At 41.5% G+C, this 19,195-nt stretch overlaps 2 protein-coding genes across 12 annotated transcripts in view; one reads left to right on the top strand and one right to left on the bottom strand.

The window, feature by feature from the left end:
- The window catches only part of celf4 (CUGBP, Elav-like family member 4), a 122,993-nt gene extending 108,898 nt beyond the window's left edge, over positions 1 to 14,095 (top strand). For 2 of the 11 annotated variants that reach the window (XM_029682951.2, XM_029682948.2), the window contains exons 9-14: positions 435 to 539; positions 1,359 to 1,421; positions 1,643 to 1,720; positions 2,855 to 2,998; positions 5,796 to 5,989; positions 7,854 to 14,095. In XM_029682951.2, the coding sequence (XP_029538811.1) occupies positions 435 to 539; positions 1,359 to 1,421; positions 1,643 to 1,720; positions 2,855 to 2,998; positions 5,796 to 5,923 (518 nt within the window). In that variant the 3' untranslated portion in view covers positions 5,924 to 5,989; positions 7,854 to 14,095. Of the gene's footprint in view, positions 1 to 434; positions 540 to 1,358; positions 1,440 to 1,639; positions 1,721 to 2,854; positions 2,999 to 5,795; positions 5,990 to 7,853 lie in introns of all 11 variants that reach the window. The other 9 variants (XM_065001759.1, XM_029682947.2, XM_029682949.2 and 6 more) reach the window with 5 other exon arrangements.
- A 301-nt stretch (positions 14,096 to 14,396) lies between these two features.
- Positions 14,397 to 19,195, bottom strand: part of kiaa1328 (KIAA1328 ortholog) — a 42,768-nt gene continuing 37,969 nt past the window's right edge. The window contains 1 exon segment of the mRNA XM_029682940.2: positions 14,397 to 14,848. Coding sequence (XP_029538800.2) covers positions 14,623 to 14,848 — 226 coding nt within the window. The 3' untranslated portion in view covers positions 14,397 to 14,622.

Genomic DNA, 19,195 nt, shown 5'->3' with positions numbered 1-19,195 from the left:
ATAATATATTCCCCAATTTTACTCATTTAATGTAACATTGATAAATATGAGTCTGGGTAGAACACCAGGTAAGTTCTAATAGACCTGAGTCCCCAAAGGCCATTGTAACGTGTAAAGAGGATGTGACTTTGGAGCAAATTTGCTCCAATTACTTCCCATCCTTTCAGAGGGGCTTGATGATGGATTCTTGTCAGGAGGGCTGGCTCTGTAGAAAAACGTGTTTGTGTAGTCGACGGGTCTTGAAAAATTACAAGTAAACAAACAGCTGTGTTATGAATGGTAAGAAAGGTGTTTAGAAAAGGTTATAAACTATAAAAGGTTGCTTATGTATAGTATGCACTTGTGTCATATTCCAATGTTAGCCAGTACGTGTGTCGACTTCCTTGGGTTTGTGAAGAGGGGAGGAAATGCTTCTTTCTCCAATCTCTTTCCAGTGTTGCAGGAGGTGGTTTTTAGAGAGGACTCTGAAAAAAACAGCTTGGCTCATCGGAGTTGTTTTGGGGTTCAGGGTGGCTGCTTCCTCTCTTCTCTCTCTGAAGGTACCCATTACCCCCGTCCTCTCCCCTTTCTTTCTATCAGAATGGTACCCATTCTGCCTGCCCTTCCCCCAATTATTTCAATCAGAACGATCCTGTTAAGTCTTAGTGTTAATTGGTCGGTGTGGTCATATGGTTTTGGTGGTGATGGTAGTGTGGTATGGTGTGTGTGTGAGAGTGTGTTTGCGCATGTGTGCTGTATAATGATTGTGTGTGTTTATATGTGTGGTGCTTCATGATGGAAATGTGGGTGTGTGTTTCCATGCATGTGTATGACAGCTTGGTTGTGACCAGTGTGTGGTGTGTGTAGTAGCATGGTATTGGTGTTGGTTATTATTTAGCTGTAATGTTTCCAAGTCTCTGTGTACTGTATCTGTAATGTTGTTTGGTCCAAAACTGTGCACCACACAGGGATGTGCTGTAATGCCTGTGGTTTTGGGGGAGGAAAGCCAGGAGTTTTGTGTGGAGGTGGTGGATCTACATTATCCTTGGTGTGCTTCAGTGCTCAATCTGCCCATTCAAACTGGTGTGTGTGTGTGTGTGTGTGTGTAGAAATGTAGTCAGTCTAAGACGCCGTCCTTTTTGCTCAGTCGTTCGAGGGGACATGGTGAGAGACGGGAGGAGTTAAGTTCAAATTCCTCGTTTTACTAGTATTCTTAGTCTCTCTCTAACCACTTTATATCTCTCCCCCTGTCTATTTCCCTCCTTTTTTATTGCCTCTTCCCATCCTTACTGTTTTTTTCCTGCTCTTCTCGTCCTCTCTCTCTATTTCTCACTTTCTCCACCGCCTCTCTCTCTTCCTCTCTCTCTCCGACTCAACAGCTCAGAGTCCCACTGCAGCAGACCACTTACAGCAGGCTTACACAGGAGTCCAGCAGTATGCAGGTCTGTCAGTTTCACATGGTATGTGTGTGTGCGTGTGTGCGTGCGTGCGTACATACATAATGTGATATGTAGGTGTCTGAGCCTGTTATTTAATCAATTAGTGTGTGTGTGTGTGTGTGTACATATTTCTGTGCATAGAGTGAGAGTGGGTGTAGGTGTGTGTGCACGCGCTCTCCAGCCTTTGAGTGTTATCTGATCTGCTTGTGTGTGTGTCTTAGCAGCCTACCCTGCTGCATATGGCCAGATCAGCCAGGCCTTTCCCCAGCCTCCTCCCATCATCCCACAACAACAGAGAGAAGGTGAGGCGTACACACACATACGCCAGCCCTGGCCTATACCAATCGTATAGAATTCTGTGTTAAAGTGGCTGGTATGTTTTGCTTGTCTCCAGGCTCGTACATTGCTAGCAAATGACCAGTCTTTCATAGGGCGTTAATAAGCATTGCCTGACATACCTGCATTTCCATGCCAATCTGCCTCAATTTTATATGAGGTGTGCACCTCAATAGCTTCCTTTCCTTGTGTTCTTTCCTTCATCCACACTGATGTGAAGAGCAGTCATCACCTAGGAAAGGACACAAGGAAAGGACATACCATAACTCGAATGTCGGACGTCTGCAGTAGATCACCTGCTGGTGGTGATTCAACATGTAGAATCGTTAGGAAATAGACAGTGTTCTATATTCAGAGGCAATGGGACAGCCACCCACTGCATTTAACAGTTCATTTTTGCCCTGGAAGAAAGCCAGAGAAAACAAGTGAGACAGAGAAGCACACCGGTAGACTGGCTAGAATCAGCCCGTGGAGGGAGAACTCATTGACCTGTGTGCTTGATGACTCAGGCTTGGGACTCTGGCTCCCCCCTGTGGAGTGTAGATGAAATGTATGGGCATTATATATGCATCCCAAATGTCACAATATTCCCTTCACAGTGCACAACTTTTGACCAGAGCCCTATGGGACAAAGTAGTGCCCTGGTCAAAAGTAGTGCACTGTATAGGGAATGGGTTGCCATTTGAGACACAGCCATCATCTGAGATCAGAAATTGTTCTACATATTCTTTCTGATCTCAGATGTTGTGTATCAGTTCAGTTCCTTCATCATGTTGGTTGGTCCGAAAACTCTTCCTTCCTTTTGTTTCTCTCTTGCCTTCCCCCTCTATACCACCACCTGTATCACTCCTTTGCTTTCACCCCACACACACTCTCTCTCCCCCACTCTCCCTGTCCCACCCTGTCCCGTTCTTCCGCCTCGTTCCCACCACTTTCATCTCTCGCTCTCTCCCTCTCTACCCCTTCCCTCTCCTCCTACCCCTCTCTCAATCTCTCCCCATACCCTCCCACCCCTCCCTCTCTCCCACTCATTTATCTTCCCCCATCCCACCCTTCCCCTCCCCTCCTCTCTCCACCCCCTCTCCTCTCTCTCTGTGCAGGGCCGGAGGGCTGTAACCTGTTCATCTACCACCTCCCTCAGGAGTTTGGGGATGGCGAGCTGATGCAGATGTTCCTGCCTTTCGGTAATGTCATCTCCTCCAAAGTGTTTGTGGATCGGGCGACAAACCAAAGTAAATGCTTTGGTGGGTAAAAATGATAAAACACCTGTAAAGATGATTTATTCTTCATTATTATCCTTATTATTCTTCTTTCACTAATTACTTTCTTTACCGCAGACGCAATCTTTTTTGAAAACATTGAAAAGAGAAATTGTAAATTCCGGAGTTGCTTGAATATTGGGGGCCCTGGCGGGTGGGATGGGGGGGGTGAATGTGCCTTGTGGGTCTTCTGTTACAGATAAATGTAATGCATGTCGCGGTGGGTAACACCTGTAACTGCATCGTGAAGAGGTCCTCACTCTCAATAGTATGACAGATACAATGTTATAAGTTGTCATAATGTTTTATGTCAGGTTATGACAACATATTGTAGTGAATTATTACACCAAGAGGTCCGAACCAAAGGGTAGGTAGCATAAACTTAACCACATGTAACAAATGGATTTGCATTAGTATACACATCAAAAGTACCAATGCAAAGTTACACCTAACCTTTCTATTTTTCCAGTTGTTAGCTACATAAACCGATCAGAATTCCGAAGAATACTTAAGTCATGCCGGAAAATGTTTTTGCGTGGTGTGGCGTAATATGGAGGATCCAGCCGTCTTACAAGCAAATACTTTATGAATAAATTGTTACAAATCAGCTTACCAGGTTGCTAGCCAATTAGCCTGCTAACAATAACCCTACCAGCCTGGTAACGTTGCATTAGCACTGCATTAGTCAGCCAGTTGCTATCAACACCTTGCTAACAGCTACATTAAAGTAAACCAAGGTTTTGAAATACATAACCCCATCTAACCAGTTATCAAATAATGTTACAGGTAAATGCAGTTATTTTAGCCAGCAAGCCAGCCAGATAAAGGTTGTTATTTTAGCCTGCTAGCTAGCCTAGCCAGCTAACTAGCCTGGCTAGCCAACCTCCACGGTCGACAAAGCTGAGTAGTAAGACAGATAACAACACCAACTAGTCGAGAACAGGCAGGAAACCCACAGAACACAACATCAAAAAAGACGGCAGATATAAAGTAGAGAGCGGAGACTTACAGATTGATGGCTGAGTTAGCTACCAAAGAAGAGTCAAGGAGAGAGGAGGTTCAGAAGGAGAGGCCGTTTCACCGGCCGAGGGAGAGTCAGCTAATCCAATGGGGATATATTGAGGTAAATCCAAAATAGATTGATTCCAGAGGCTATAATCCAGAGGCAGGAATGGGCACAGGAGACGAGGGAAGAGTCAAGATTAAGACTGAGATTGGAGGAAGGCTCCAGGCAGATGGAAATGATCACAACAGCAGTAAGTCAGCTACTGTAGCACACTAGTACTAAACCAAGGTTGAAAAACTCTAGTAGCATATTTCACAGAAAACAGGTATCCCCCACATGTGGGGAATCTGATTGGTTGTTTAAACCACACCTCTTCGTGATTGGTGGATTGTAGCTCACCACTGCCAACACTCAGTCTGCATAGCTAGTGGCTAACGTTAGCCACCTCGAGCTTGCTAACGCAGAGTAGATTCTCCATATGATGTTGAGAAATAGTGCTTGTGGGTAGTTTAGAAGATATCTGAAAATAAGTTGCCAAATGGTTGCTACAATATGATACATGACACTAATAATTTAGACTAGTACATCAGCTAGCTGAGAAATAAGCATGGTCGTAACACTTCCTATGAATACCCTCTTCATAATGCTTTATAGGCATATATATATATATAAAGCCTTATGAGATATGCAAAATGCTTTATAATGCATTATGAAGAAGGTATCCATAGGAAGTGTAACTGCCATGGTTAATTGGCATATCACTGAAAGCTACCAGGAATGTATTGCAGCATAAAAGGACGTATAATGACTGCTTATAACAGATGTCATATGCTAATGACAGGCTTATGACATATATATGATGCAGAGCACTAGTAAAGTGTTAACCCATAAACACTCCCTCTATGGTGATAATCATGATAGGACTAGTTCATATCTTTCATTGAGAAGTAGTCTTTAACATAGATTTACAATATCCGGAATCAAAATAGTATAAGTGGGTATAACACAGTAATATTTATGAATAACTTTCATGGGCCTTTTAACAGAGGCAGAATTCAATTGGTATTTATTCTTGCACCCTCTAGGTGATGTTATTTTGGGTTATTGAGAGTCTGACAAATATTTAAGTGTCGTTTTGACGAGTGGTGTCTGTTCTGTCTGTTCTAATTCTATGGTTTCTACCCTTGATTTGAGTGACCTGGTGTTGTGTTTCTATTGCATGTCGTTAGGCTTGTTATTGATGTGGGCATTTGATGTGTCAAACTGTGTCTAATGTACGGTAACTTTAACATGCATTATATGTTAAGATGTCCACCACGATAATATTATAAGAGAACTGCAATTGAAGTGAAGTGTTAAGGCATGTGTTTTTAAAGCGTTATAAACTGAATGGCTATGGCAGGAAATGTGCTTTATAGATAACAGTATGATTAAGTATTAATTTAAGTCAGTGTATTCTTTGTGTGTTGCAAATGTGGGAAAATGTAAGAATCATGTTGAACTGTCTGTCACCGACTTGAAATCTGAAGTAACTTTTCTCATATCCCTCCCCTCATCCCTACCCTTGCCTGTATCTTGTTTTCCTTCCATCTCACGCTTTCCTTTCATAAAACTTCAACTGTCACTCATACTGTCCTCTCTTTGGTCTTGCACTTACCTAACCTCGTCCCCTCTCTCTCTCTCTCTCTTCCACGATATTTCCATCTTCCTCTCTTTCCATTTTTCTCTCTCTCCGTCTCCCTTTCTCTCTCGCTCTTTGTGCGGCCCATCCCCCAGGGTTTGTGAGCTTCGATAACCCAGGTAGTGCCCATGCTGCCATCCAGTCAATGAACGGCTTTCAGATCGGCATGAAGAGACTCAAGGTGCAGCTCAAGAGGCCGAAGGACGCCAACCGCCCCTACTAGCCCCTCCCCCTATCAGCCACCCCTGCCCTGAGGGATATGGCAGTCACTGCACACAGGGCAACACAGGTGAGGGGAGTCGCCTGCAATTAGACCCCTAAATTATAGAAAATATGTTTAACACACATTTATATTCTGTATATATATATATATATATATATATATAAATATATATATAGTTTAATGTATTTATTTACATTTGTGTATATATTTATATTTGTTGATGTATGTATAAATATACACTGCTCAAAAAAATAAAGGGAACACTTAAACAACACAATGTAACTCCAAGTCAATCATACTTCTGTGAAATCAAACTGTCCACTTAGGAAGCAACAGTGATTGACAATACATTTCACATGCTGTTGTGCAAATGGTATAGACAACAGGTGGAAATTATAGGCAATTAGCAAGACACCCCCAATAAAGGAGTGGTTCTGCAGGTGGGGACCACAGACCACTTCTCAGTTCCTATGCTTCCTGGTTGATGTTTTGGTCTATTTTGAATGGTGGCGGTGCTTTCACTCTAGTGGTAGCATGAGACAGAGTCTACAACCCACACAAGTGGCTCAGGTAGTGCAGCTCATCCAGGATGGAACATCAATGCGAGCTGTGGCAAGAAGGTTTGCTGTGTCTGTCAGCGTAGTGTCCAGAGCATGGAGGCGCTACCAGGAGACAGGCCAGTACATCAGGAGACGTGGAGGAGGCCGTAGGAGGGCAACAACCCAGCAGCAGGACCGCTACCTCCGCCTTTGTGCAAGGAGGAGCACTGCCTGCAAAATTACCTCCAGCAGGCCACAAATGTGCATGTGTCTGCTCAAACGGTCAGAAACAGACTCCATGAGGGTGGTATGAGGGCCCAACGTCCACAGGTGGGGGTTGTGCTTACAGCCCAACACCGTGCAGAACGTTTGGCATTTGCCAGAGAACACCAAGATTGTCAAATTCGCCACTGGCGCCCTGTGCTCTTCACAGATTAAAGCAGGTTCACACTGAGCATGTGACAGAGTCTGGAGACGCCGTGGAGAACGTTTTGCTGCCTGCAACATCCTCCAGCATGACCGGTTTGGCGGTGCGTCAGTCATGGTGTGGGGTGGCATTTCTTTGGGGGGCCGCACAGCCCTCCATGTGCTCGCCAGAGGTAGCCTGACTGCCATTAGGTACCGAGATGAGATCCTCAGAACCCTTGTGAGACCATATGCTGGTGCGGTTGGCCCTGGGTTCCTCATGCAAGACAATGCTAGACCTCATGTGGCTGGAGTGTGTCAGCAGTTCCTGCAAGAGGAAGGCATTGATGCTATGGACTGGCCCGCCCGTTCCCCAGACCTGAATCCAATTGAGCACATCTGGGACATCATGTCTCGCTCCATCCACCAACGCCATGTTGCACCACAGACTGTCCAGGAGTTGGCGGATGCTTTAGTCCAGGTCTGGGAGGAGATCCCTCAGGAGACCATCCGCCACCTCATCAGGAGCATGCCCAGGTGTTGTAGGGAGGTCATACAGGCACGTGGAGGCCACACACACTACTGAGCCTCATTTTGAGTTGTTTTAAGGACATTACATCACATTTGGATCAGCCTATAGTGTGGTTTTCCACTTTAATTTTGAGTGTGACTCTAAATCCAGACCTCCATGGGTTGATAAATTTGATTTCCATTGATAATTTTTGTGTGATTTTGTTGTCAGCACATTCAACTATGTAAAGAAACTATGTAAAGTATTTAATAAGAATATTTCATTCATTCAGATCTAGGATGTGTTATTTTAGTATTCCCTTTATTTTTTTGAGCAGTGTATATATATACATACATACCGACACAAATAAGAATATATTGTATTTGACTATGTGAAAATATGTTTTGCTAGGGCAAATAGATCAATGTGATTTTATTGTTAGCAATGAATGAAGGACCATATTCTTACTTTCCAGGTTTTTATTGAGCTGGAACACATGTTGATTAACTGAACAACGTCATTGAACTGAAAGACCACAGGAATTATTTGAGGCTGGTATGAAACTGGATCATATACTGGGCTGAACATGAACAAATTAAATGACCAAGTAATGGACACCTCTGTTGGATGTACCTTTTGGACCTCAGAGAGAACTCATGCAAGCCTGGGTAGCTCCAGGACGCTTACTCTCTTTATCGCCTCCCCTCCTCTCTTTCTCTCTCCCTAAACCTGCCTGAATGACAGCTACCTTACAGGACCACAAGGGAAGTATTATAAAAGAAGAAGAAGAAAAAAAGAAGAAAGAAAACAAAAACACAGAACAGAGATGGAGGAAGTATGGATGCCAAGAGCTCCAAGAACTAAACAAACTTTTAAAAAATACTTTATGGGGGAATGCCATAGGAGATATCTATGTAATGTTGTTGGGTATGGGGAAATAACTTTTTAAAGAACACTTTTACAGGACTAGGAGGAGAGAACTTTGTAGGGAATGCGATATTTCATGACCCAAACTCACTTTGATTCGGGATGGCCATCTTTAGCTTGGAGTGCCTGTCGGTTTCCAGGGGATACCGTTGCCAAGGAGAGCCATAGCAACGGTCTCCAGGGAGTCTTACCTGTCATTCCTTAGTTGTTTTAGGGACCAAAAGACCAAACATTTTTATTGCTGAGGACTTGTAGCTCTATTAATATACTCGGACCACTGCATCTCTTTTAATCTTTGTTAATCGATTAAAGAGTTGCATTTAAAAGATGTGTACATTTAGAATATATATACAATATATGTATATATACATATATATTGCTGTTATGCTTTTTGAATACAGGCAACACTATTTCAGATGACCAATGGGGTCGCTCACTTCGCTAGTTTACAATTAACTATTCAAAATGTTTATTTTTTTCCCCTCTTCTCATTTTCTCTTGGGGGATGGGATGGAGTGTGCATGGGAAGGGTTGTTCCATACTACAGCCTTACCTTTTCTAACTTGACATCCTAACCTCATAGTTAAAAGAACATCAAAAATGTTTGAAATACATGAACTTGTTTATATTTGCAGTACATATATATGTATATGTATAACACGCATTCAAGCTAATGTATTCATATATATACATATATACAGTATATATGGATAAATAGATATTAATCAAACCAATATATGTATTTACAGTATATGCACATATTTTATGTGTGTCTGTATATAGAACAGCTATCGACTATGATGAGCTGTCATTTTTTTGTAGATTTTAGCTGGAGTTTGAAAAACTGCTCTGCTTGGGAAGAGGTGCAAATCTGGCAGCTCCCAGAACTGCAGGCATTCCTCTCTCTAATAAACTATATATGCTGATACACACATATTCCTGAATATATGTGTGAAGATTCACATACACTGTATGTACGTGTACATACCATTTAAAAAATGCAAAAAAAAGCCACTTCTCAGTAGCAGGCTTAAAGAGAATCAGGCTAAATTAATTTTAGAGGTAGGACAAAGATCTTTGACTTGATTCCAAACATAACTTTTCAGCTTCAAAGTACACTCTACACAAACTTAACACGTAAAAACAACATTCTCTTTGACATTTGAACCAAAATGGATGAATACCGTGACCTTTTCTCTCTCTTAATTGCATTCAGTAAGTAAGTGCATGTAGCGTATGGGCTGTCAACACAAGGTGTGCCTTGTCACCTGCAGAATCTGCCATCAAGCACTGTGCTTTCAAAACATTACTGCAAGCAGCCAACGCGCTACGATGATGTCAAAACTGCAGTCGCATTCCATCATGTCGTTTCACATCTCCATAGAGCTTTAGCAGTAAAGCATGTCAAAGCTAACGAATCGTTCAGATGATTCACCGTGGTCCTCTCACACATGGAAATTAGCATCAAGTACTCTGACAGTCACAGACTCATTGTGATGTGTATTTGTCATTACATTTTAAATCAAAGTGGGTATTATATATTCTGCTAATACAGGTACGAACTAAAGGGAGCACTTGGAAATGCTGTGCAAGTATAAGAACCCTTGAGGCTTGCTTGGTTCCACTGGGTTTGGTCTGACATTGCGTATTGTATGGTTATAACTTATAGGTGAAATTTCATGTTAACACATTGCAGACCTAGGAAGTGGTTTGTCTACTAAACACAAAGGAACCAGGAAGTGTTTTGTAATGTATACAGCCAGCGCCAATTCAGCTATTGTTGTATGGAGCTCTCTCTAACTGTTCCTCACCAGACCATTCCCCTAGTGCCTGCGTCCAACCTTTACTAACAGACAGGGATGTAATGTTAAATAAAAGGTGGGTAAACACTGAACGCCGGTCGAGAGCGCCAGGCTGTTCCCAACGGCAATGCTAACAGTGCTAATTTAGCGAACTAGGTGCATAACTGCTATGCTATAGAAATAGAATGACTAGAACATACATCCCCATTCAAGTCAATGTTGGCATAATGGGTGGACTGGCGGCTATGGCGAGTATACCCATAGGTGCAAAGCCAGGTTGAAGATGACAAACGTTAACCTCTATGGGATTCTAAAAAACCATAACTCTTTGCAACAATGGGACCAGCTATACCAGTTAGCAATGGCACTGGTAGTTAGCAACGGCGCTGGTCCCAGATGTGACATCGTGGTCTTAACCTGTATATTTTAGACGTAGGAGCAAAGCCGGAAGTAAAATATGTGCTAAAATATGTGTGATTTGTTGATTTAACTCAACTGAAATACATTCCATTGCATGAGCCACATCAGTTAACATCATTTGAATTAACATTCTACATTACTATGGAAATGATTGCATCCCAATACCAGCCAGCCATTGTGAATGTACCCATGAGTTTACCAGTCAAATTGCTAGGGTTAGAGGTTCCGAGACCGTTCTATTCAATCTATTTCTATGTGCTATGCATCATATCAAAACTGTGTTTACCTGGATTTAGCCTCAATTGCATCCCTGCTACAAGGTCTGTGTCTCACCCAGTCTACCGCAATGCAAACAGGCCTAAAGATGTCATTAGCACTCCTTTACACCCCCTTCTTTCTCTGAGTTTGCCAAGGAAAGTTCTGAAATGACTCTCCCCATTATTTATCAAAGGTCCACCCTATCTTGAGATCGGTTTCTTGTTGCACAAATTTCCCATTGACATCAACCAATTTATGATTTAGTTGAAATGCAAAGTTATGCGTAAGTTCGGATTCGGCTTCTAAGTCACGTCAATGTGTCTCCCCAAACCAGTTAAATGTAATGTAAAAATCTAGATTTCTGCCTAAATAGACATATCCAAAAGTAATTCTTTATCAAGAGAGGGCCATGAACAATACATAGTAATGCTTATTCTTTTACCCTTTCCGGGTAAAAGTAGTTTTAAATTGCTGAGGTGTTGTCACTCTTGAGGACACAAGCTCAAGTACAGAGTACAAATATGATAGAAATATTTTTTTTTAAATCATACAGAATATGTGTCCTATTCAATAAAAGTGGTAGAATAGGGCATGCCATACTTTCTAAATATGGTAGCAATCAAATAATAAACAACTTAATATAATAATTCACCTGTCTTGTAGCTGATCATACTTAGTGACTACAAAACTGGCACCATTTCAAATAACTGACAACAATTTTCTGCCCAGTGTCCTCTGAACGACTCAGAGACTCCATTGAAATGCCTGTTAACTCGTTACAACTTCAGCTTTAAGCACAAAGACGCACAACGTGCTGTGACCCAAGACGAAGTGGTCTTGTTTCAATTCTACAAAATAATTTTGTATTTGTTCATGTAGAGAGCTCTTAAATCTGAGAATACCACAGCGAGATGATTATGCTTTTGCAGTAAATCGCGAGGCTCCCCTTTTTCATATACCATATTGTAAGTGGAGCTGAGAGTTTCACAGCCAGAGGAAATCGACCCTTTGTTTGGATAGGCCAGAAAATGTGACGTGCCACTCCCTATGCAAATCAGGTGTCAGATTTTACATACTGCATCTCAATGAGAGCAGAGAGCAGTATGTGAAGCGGGACAACCAGAGCTTTCACGGAGTGCACAGCATTTGATGTTGCGCCATCCACAAGGCTCTCTGTATACAAAAATGGCGGTTGGAACTGGTTCAGAATTGCTCAAAGTCCCCTTAACTTCTCCGAATGCCACCTTTCACTCAGCTCACGCTCTCAGTCACACTTTCCCAATGAAATTCATCCCTCACTCTCCATTTTGTTCTGTGTTTAGGTTTATTTCCCTTCTTGCGCCCCTCACTCTGCCTACTTTAACCCGCATTCCAAGGCCTGAGAGTACTGGATTGGTGTCAGCAATATGGTGGAAACTCCCTTAGCCTTTCAAATAGGCTATAGAGCTATTAGTGCATTTCTTACACCTTTCCCAATGCTTTCCAATTGAGTGAATGAAGGCAGAGGGAGAGGAATGACTGGAATTGAGCATCTATTTCACATGCTATAACTTTCAGCTGCAACTGTTTACATATAAATTGAGAAAAAAAAACATAGTAGTTCAAAAACAATGAGAAACAGAGCAGAAGTTTGAATATAAATATATATAAATATATACATAAACCAATGAATATACTGTAAATGTTTTTGTTGCTCTGTTTTCCTCTGTACATAGGTTTGCATATTTTATAGGACTTTTACTTCTATCTACAAGGACTGAATAAAACGAAACTTTAATTACTTCAAAAAGATGAACGGAAACATATAATAATCAATGAAACCAGGTTTAAAAAAAATAAAAATAAAATAAAAAAAGAGTCCATAGGAATATGGTACAACTGTATGACCTGACCTAGGCATTTAACCAGAAAACAGTCAGGGAGAGCATTGAACTCAATTAGAGCATAGACATGCATTGGCCTTTTTATACAAGTGTTTTGGGTTTCTTTCATTTATTTATTTATGTATTTATTTATTTATTCTGTTTACAAATGATATGCATGATTTCATGGCATTATTTTTCTATGAGTTGGTATGTGACCAAATAGTTTTTTATATTCATGTATAGGCCTACATTGTGGTACATTGACCACTTATTGTCTACAGGATCACAACTTGCAACAGTTCTTTGAGAAATGGAGATTATGCTCATATTTGCCAAGTTTGTTTTGTTACGTTTTCTCAGAGGTTTATCTGTTGTTCTTTTTTCCATTTGTGATTGTTTTATTCAATATCAGAGCTCTACTGTTCTTTTAAAGCGTTATGCTGCTGTTTTCTGAACTGTTTTACATTTCACTTCCCCGCTCTTAATATTTAAATGCACCTCAACTGTTCAATCGATCTAGATGATTAAAGCTACAAAGTGCATTCAAATTGCAGTATTTTTTGTGAACTTCTACATACAAGTTCCAAATTCAGCTAAATGTGGCAGCGTATAGGTTACAAAGACATGGTAATTTCATGTTTCAAAATTAAAATACAAATGAAACCTTTCCAGAATAAAATAAAAACCTTGTTAGCTGTGATTGTGTTCAACAATTTGAATGCACCTTCGCTGTTTTGTCATTCTGTTTCATAACTGCTCGGTTGTTGACCATCTAAGCTCTTGGAAACATGGGATAAACATTAGGTTAATATTTACCACTTCTCCTTAGGACAAGGTTGCTAAGATATGTCTATCCATGAGAGGAATTCCCTCTCTTGCTAAACATTGCTGCTAATGTAGGACTTGAAACCATAATTAGCTGATTAGTGATAATTACTGCTTAGAAATCCCACATACAATGTGTCCCTTATTCTGAAGTGTTAAGAGTTCTGTATTAATCAGAGAAATGTTGTTTATTTTGTCTCAATTATCATATCTGTTTTTTGTAACATCCTATAGAGCTCTGATGTTGTACAAGTGTTCAGTTCTATCAAGGGTAAAATACCTATCAAAAACTGCACTATTTCATCAAATATTCAGTTACTCAATTTCCGATCATGTGGTCTACCTTCAATGCTGTTATCATGGGTTTATTCCTACATTCTACTTCTTCAATGGATTCAAAAGTATTCTGAAGACTTCAGCACACGAAGGGGATGGGGAATTGAATGTTGCGTGTAGCGCTTTACCTTGTCTGATGAGGTAGGCTTCTCATTGGTTAGTGCGCTTTAGGCTCCCGCCCTCGTCTCTCCAGACTGCACCATTCTCTGATCCCTGGACTATTTTGTAATTTTAATGAATGATGCGTCTCAGCTTAGCCCAATAATAAAGCACAGTCTAGAATACACCCGTGTTGTGACTCAAACTTACTGCATATTCTAACAGCGCCTCGACCAGGGTCGTATTCATTAGGCAGCAAACGTTATAAAATGTATTGCATTTCATATTAAAAATAATGACTATGACCCAGTTCTTGTAATCCTTCAGTTCTGAGATAATGTGACCACAAGGTGGTCACGAACTAAGAAGATTCACAATAATTGTACCATTTACATTGAAGTGATAAGGAATCCACATATGAGAAGAATTAAAGTGCATTTAGATACATTGTCGGTGACCATGTCACAAAATGTGGAGACCACTACACAAAATTCTTTACATTTATTTACATTTAATATAAAAAACAATCAATATAAAAACAGTTGCATTATAAAAATACAATCGTACAATTACCTAAATCATGATTGTCTTATTTGGACATTTCAAAACAAAACAAACAGAAGGCACTGAACTCAATTTAGGAGCCAAAGGGAAATATCAAAGGGAATTGTAATTTTGTCCCCCTCGGGGTAACTACCTCCGGACCCCCGAATCAGCAGATGAAGAAAATCTCTTCAAGTATCTGGCTCTCCTCCAGGTCCTGTTGGGGGGTCCGGTAAGGGCCAGGGTGGGAGAGAAGAGCTTGGCGGGCTGGTTTGGGGACACTGAGGGGGGGCTGGCATCGGGTAGGGTTGCCTCGATAGGCGGAGGGGCTGTTTCGCTCGGGCAGAGAGATGGGACTGAAGACCTCCAACAACTCAATCAATGAGGAGTCCAGCCTAGAGCAAAAACACAGATGAAGAGGAGTCAATGAATGAAAACCCATTTTATTACTGCACGATACGTCTACTTGCTAACATAAATCGCAATATTACCTATGTAATATTGTCCTTTCTTGAATCTCTCCAGCACTCGTGCCATCCTATTGCTTAACAGGAACTCGACAAGGCACGAGGCCAAAGCATGACTGTGGAACAAAGCTTGTAGTGCACCTCGTATTTGTTCAACAGAAGATATGAAAGGATATCCATATACGGATGAATTGTTAACGCAATGTTTTTGTTCTGTAGTGTCCATTGAAGCGTAACACAACCAGTGTAAAATGTATAAAGCCCTGGGGTGGACAAGCAGAAGGGCATGAGATGTTACAGGTGCAACAGAAAGAGATCGAGAGCGCACAGGGGCCTTCTCTTCCAGAATAAGAATGAGGGAAGAAATAAATAAACCAAAGCGAGAGATTAAGCTAATAGAGATTCAATCCTTCAGTCTGGCTGCTTGATAAATTATTCAGTGTGTACACACAGTTGGACGAGTGCATTCCAGATACAAAACATCAATTCTTAAAGCACGCTCCATCGATGTTGCTAACATAATTCGCTGCTCGTTTTAAAGCAACAAAGTTAAAACACAGAAAATGTATCACTATAAATATTTTGTTACACAGAAAAAGACTCAGATGGGTATCAGCAGCCCGCGTCGCTGACCACCCACGCACATGCCAACGAGCGCCGTAAGCCAACCATTGGCTCTCAGAACCTTGGAAGCGCGCAGATGCAAACCGATGCTGTTTAAGAAATAACAATCATTGTAGTTTTCCATCCATTTCTTAAAATCTATGGACTTTGAATTAATCTGGACAAAAGTGTGTGTATAGGAAAACAAAAAGGGGACACCTATAGGGGATAACACCCGCTGGGGGGGGGGAAACAAGATTGAAGCTTAAGTAAATCCGTCTTCTTCATTTGGTCTCCTTTTGACTGTCAATAGCAGTTAGTGGGGAGAAGAGTGACAGTGTGTGAGAGAATGTGTGAGAGTGAGTGAGAGAAATACAGAGTGCAGGGAGGGAGTGTCAGGGTGAAACTTTGGCAGGGCTCCCTCTTGAAATGTGAGAATTTGCATTTTCATTTGTGGATTTATTTAACGGACAGGCCTCTCAAACAGCCATCCATCAACGGACGACATTTCCGTAATGAATAATGCATCACTTACCGGCAGTCACAATCTATAACAAGGTACAGGGGGTGATGGGGTGGGGGTACAGTTTGAGAAAGGGGGAATTCAAAGGTTGTGGGGGGGAAGTGAGAGAGGGAGATGGGTAGAGAACAGGCCGGGTGGGGAGAATGCTAATGGTTTGGAGGGGCCATGTATACACCAAAGGCCTTCGTTGTTTTACGCAAGGTTCAGTTGCAAATGGCCTGCAGGTATTAATATCACTCAAGGGGGCTCTTTATGAATCTGCTTGACTACATGCTCACACAGATAAGTCACGCAGAAATAAATTAATACATTTCACATTAGAAAAACATGCTACTCATAGTTGCTACCCTCCATATCAGACTCGTCACTACATTCTACAGACATATCGAGCCTATACATTCCTGGGTTCTACTCTCCAAGATCTGCAGTTAGTCGATCCACTCTTTGCTCCCTCCCCCTTTCTCACAACTTCCTCAGGTTGTTCCGCTCTTCTCTCATTAAAGATGTCCGTCTCGCCCTAGCGCCCACTTTCATTTGCAGTCCAAACAGCATTATAAAAATCCTATAAAATGGCAGGCGTGTACATCGCACATGTCAATTCCCAGCCAATCAATAGCAGGCGGGCAAGGTGAGGAGGGGGAGGGAAAGAGGGAGGCAGGAGGATGCAATGGAACTCTCATTACTAACTAGCGCAGGAGGCCAGGGATTAACTTCTCATTTCATGTTTAACCCGATTTTCAACTAAGATTAAATTGGTTAAATGTTAGTTGTTGGGGTTTGCTGCTGAATGAAAAGGAGGTGGTTTACCATTAGGGTAAGGACCACAGTACAGTGTGTGTCAGATTTTGCTATACCGTGGCACTCATCCAATGTTAGTGTGGAATTCCTGAGTGGCCGTGGTTGGTGGCAGGCATACATTAAGGGGGGATGCATGGGTATGGTAGGGCTTACCCCTCACTCTTATAACATCTGCAAAAAGTCTACAAAGGGCCAGGACGACCCTCACCAACCTCCCCGCAAAACAAAAACCCTTAAAATGACATGCTTCTTTGATTCCCTCCACACACACAAAATCAGATTGGGTGTCTGAATAATGCAGGAAGCTGATCTCGAACAGCAGACTACGATAAAATATTTCTGTCCATACATAAGCTAGCATTCGCCGGTGCTTGTTAGCCTAAGCAGCCCTGCGTCGCTGGGGTTTGGCATTGTCTGGATTAAAGGGCAGGTGAGAGCAGAGCAGGCAAGAGGGGCTGATTACGGTCTGTCTGTTGGAAGGGAAAAGAGAGGAGAGGGTGTTTTTACTCCACATTTCCTCATTAAAGAAGAAGTTCTGACCAGGGTTTTGAGGTAACTCTTGGCTACTAAGCTTGTTCAAACGACCTTCTGCTTCTGAACAAAGGGGACTCCTAAATCCAGTGAATATTGACTACAAAATCAACTCTTGGCTACTATGCTGGTTGGAGAGTGGTTTAGGAGGCCAAAACTGAATGCTGTTCCCATTTAGTTTGTTTCAATAAATTATCCAAGAAAGACATCTGTGGGTTTTTGAGCAGAGTCTAAAAAGTGTAAGACAATCTTGGGTGTCTTTTGGAGACGGTGACTGGCTGAGGTCAGTTGACAGTTCAAACTTTTTATAAAAAATATAAAGTTGACAGTATAACGTTTTACATCGTCTGACTGAAACTTTAACATGCTAGAAGCTCATAATAATAAGACAAATTGAACGGTGAAGACAACACTTGATCACAATGATCACGTTTGTCGCTGTTAAGAGCAAACCTCTCAGAAAGGCCCTAATGAAATGCTTTCAAAGTTCAGTCATTATAGGTGGTGGGCCGACGCCGAAAACAGTCAAGTTGATCGATCTACGTCGAGGAGCTGATTTTCTGTATACGGCAATGAAAAAATCTTCAGATTATTGTCAACTCTGGTGGCAGCTTAAATTCTTGCAAATCTTTTCTGAAAAATTTGTTTTTCAACGCTGTATGCTTCTATGATGTAAACACAGCCTCAGATCCGCTGTCAGTTTATTAAGAGGAACTAACGCTAGCTCTGAAAGACTGAAATAAGATAAATATCTGTGAGTGCACTTAAAATGTAGAATGCAATACGAATAGTCTTTATCATATGAAGAGGCAAATCGCCTGACCATTTAGACAATGTATTGAAAGCTAGTCAACGTCACAGTTGACTAGCATAACCAGCTAATAATGTAAACATCAATGTGACTGCTCAAGAAGCTAGTGTTTCATTCGCACTCTCTCAAATTTAATTTTGAATCATGTTTTGGCATGGATCTCTCATTTCAAGTAACTAGCAGCAGGTTTAAAGAAACAATCAATCATATAATTTGCATAGAAACCCAAATAAAAGCATGTAGAGTGTGTCATGTGTGTCAGATGTGTATGACAGCTGCATATACATATTAGCCAACACATATGGCAAACCTTGCAATACAATCTTCTCTAAAAACAGTTGTACAGTGAGTGCGCTCTGCAATAAGATAACCAGAGTTTGCCATATGGAGCTGCCCAATACCATGGTGTACAGAAAGTCAGTAGCCTGGCGCGAGCCTCGGCTTGTGTGAGCCGGAACAGTTCATAAGCAGGAGCCAAACTCCTGATTCTGTAGCGTGAGACAGCTTGATGTACAAGTACACCCCCGAGACAGGACAGACCGGAGGGCCTTACCCCCAATCTAGCTCCTCAATGTTAAGTGCCAAGCGGAGACGCACCAGGTCTCATTTTTACAGTCTTTGGTATGACTTGGCCAGGGATGGAACTCACAACCTTCCAATCTCGGGGGCGGACACTAACCACAGGGCCACTGAGTTGGTTAATATGCATCATGTTGGATGTGTTGGAATATAAAGTATGGAGAATGATAAAGAGCCTGTAAGATTATAGAAAAAGCAGTTGGGAAATAAATGTTTGAGTTTTAAACACTAAAAGATCAGTGAATGCGAGTATATTTTGGTGGTTTAGATTATTAACTTTCCTACTAACTTTCTAAAAGTTGACAGTGGCAAGATCTTGCCAATCCATTCATTATTCTACTAACTATGACTGAGTGTGAGACATATTTTCCATAATGCATGTTTCCTGCAAATACATTTAAACAAGATCACCACAAATAGTGTGAACTGC

Source organism: Oncorhynchus nerka, linkage group LG15 (assembly GCF_034236695.1).
Source record: "Oncorhynchus nerka isolate Pitt River linkage group LG15, Oner_Uvic_2.0, whole genome shotgun sequence".
Classification (NCBI taxonomy): Eukaryota; Metazoa; Chordata; class Actinopteri; order Salmoniformes; family Salmonidae; genus Oncorhynchus; species Oncorhynchus nerka.
The sequence above is the reverse complement of the archived record's forward strand: the minus strand, read 5'-3'. Positions and strand labels throughout refer to the sequence as shown.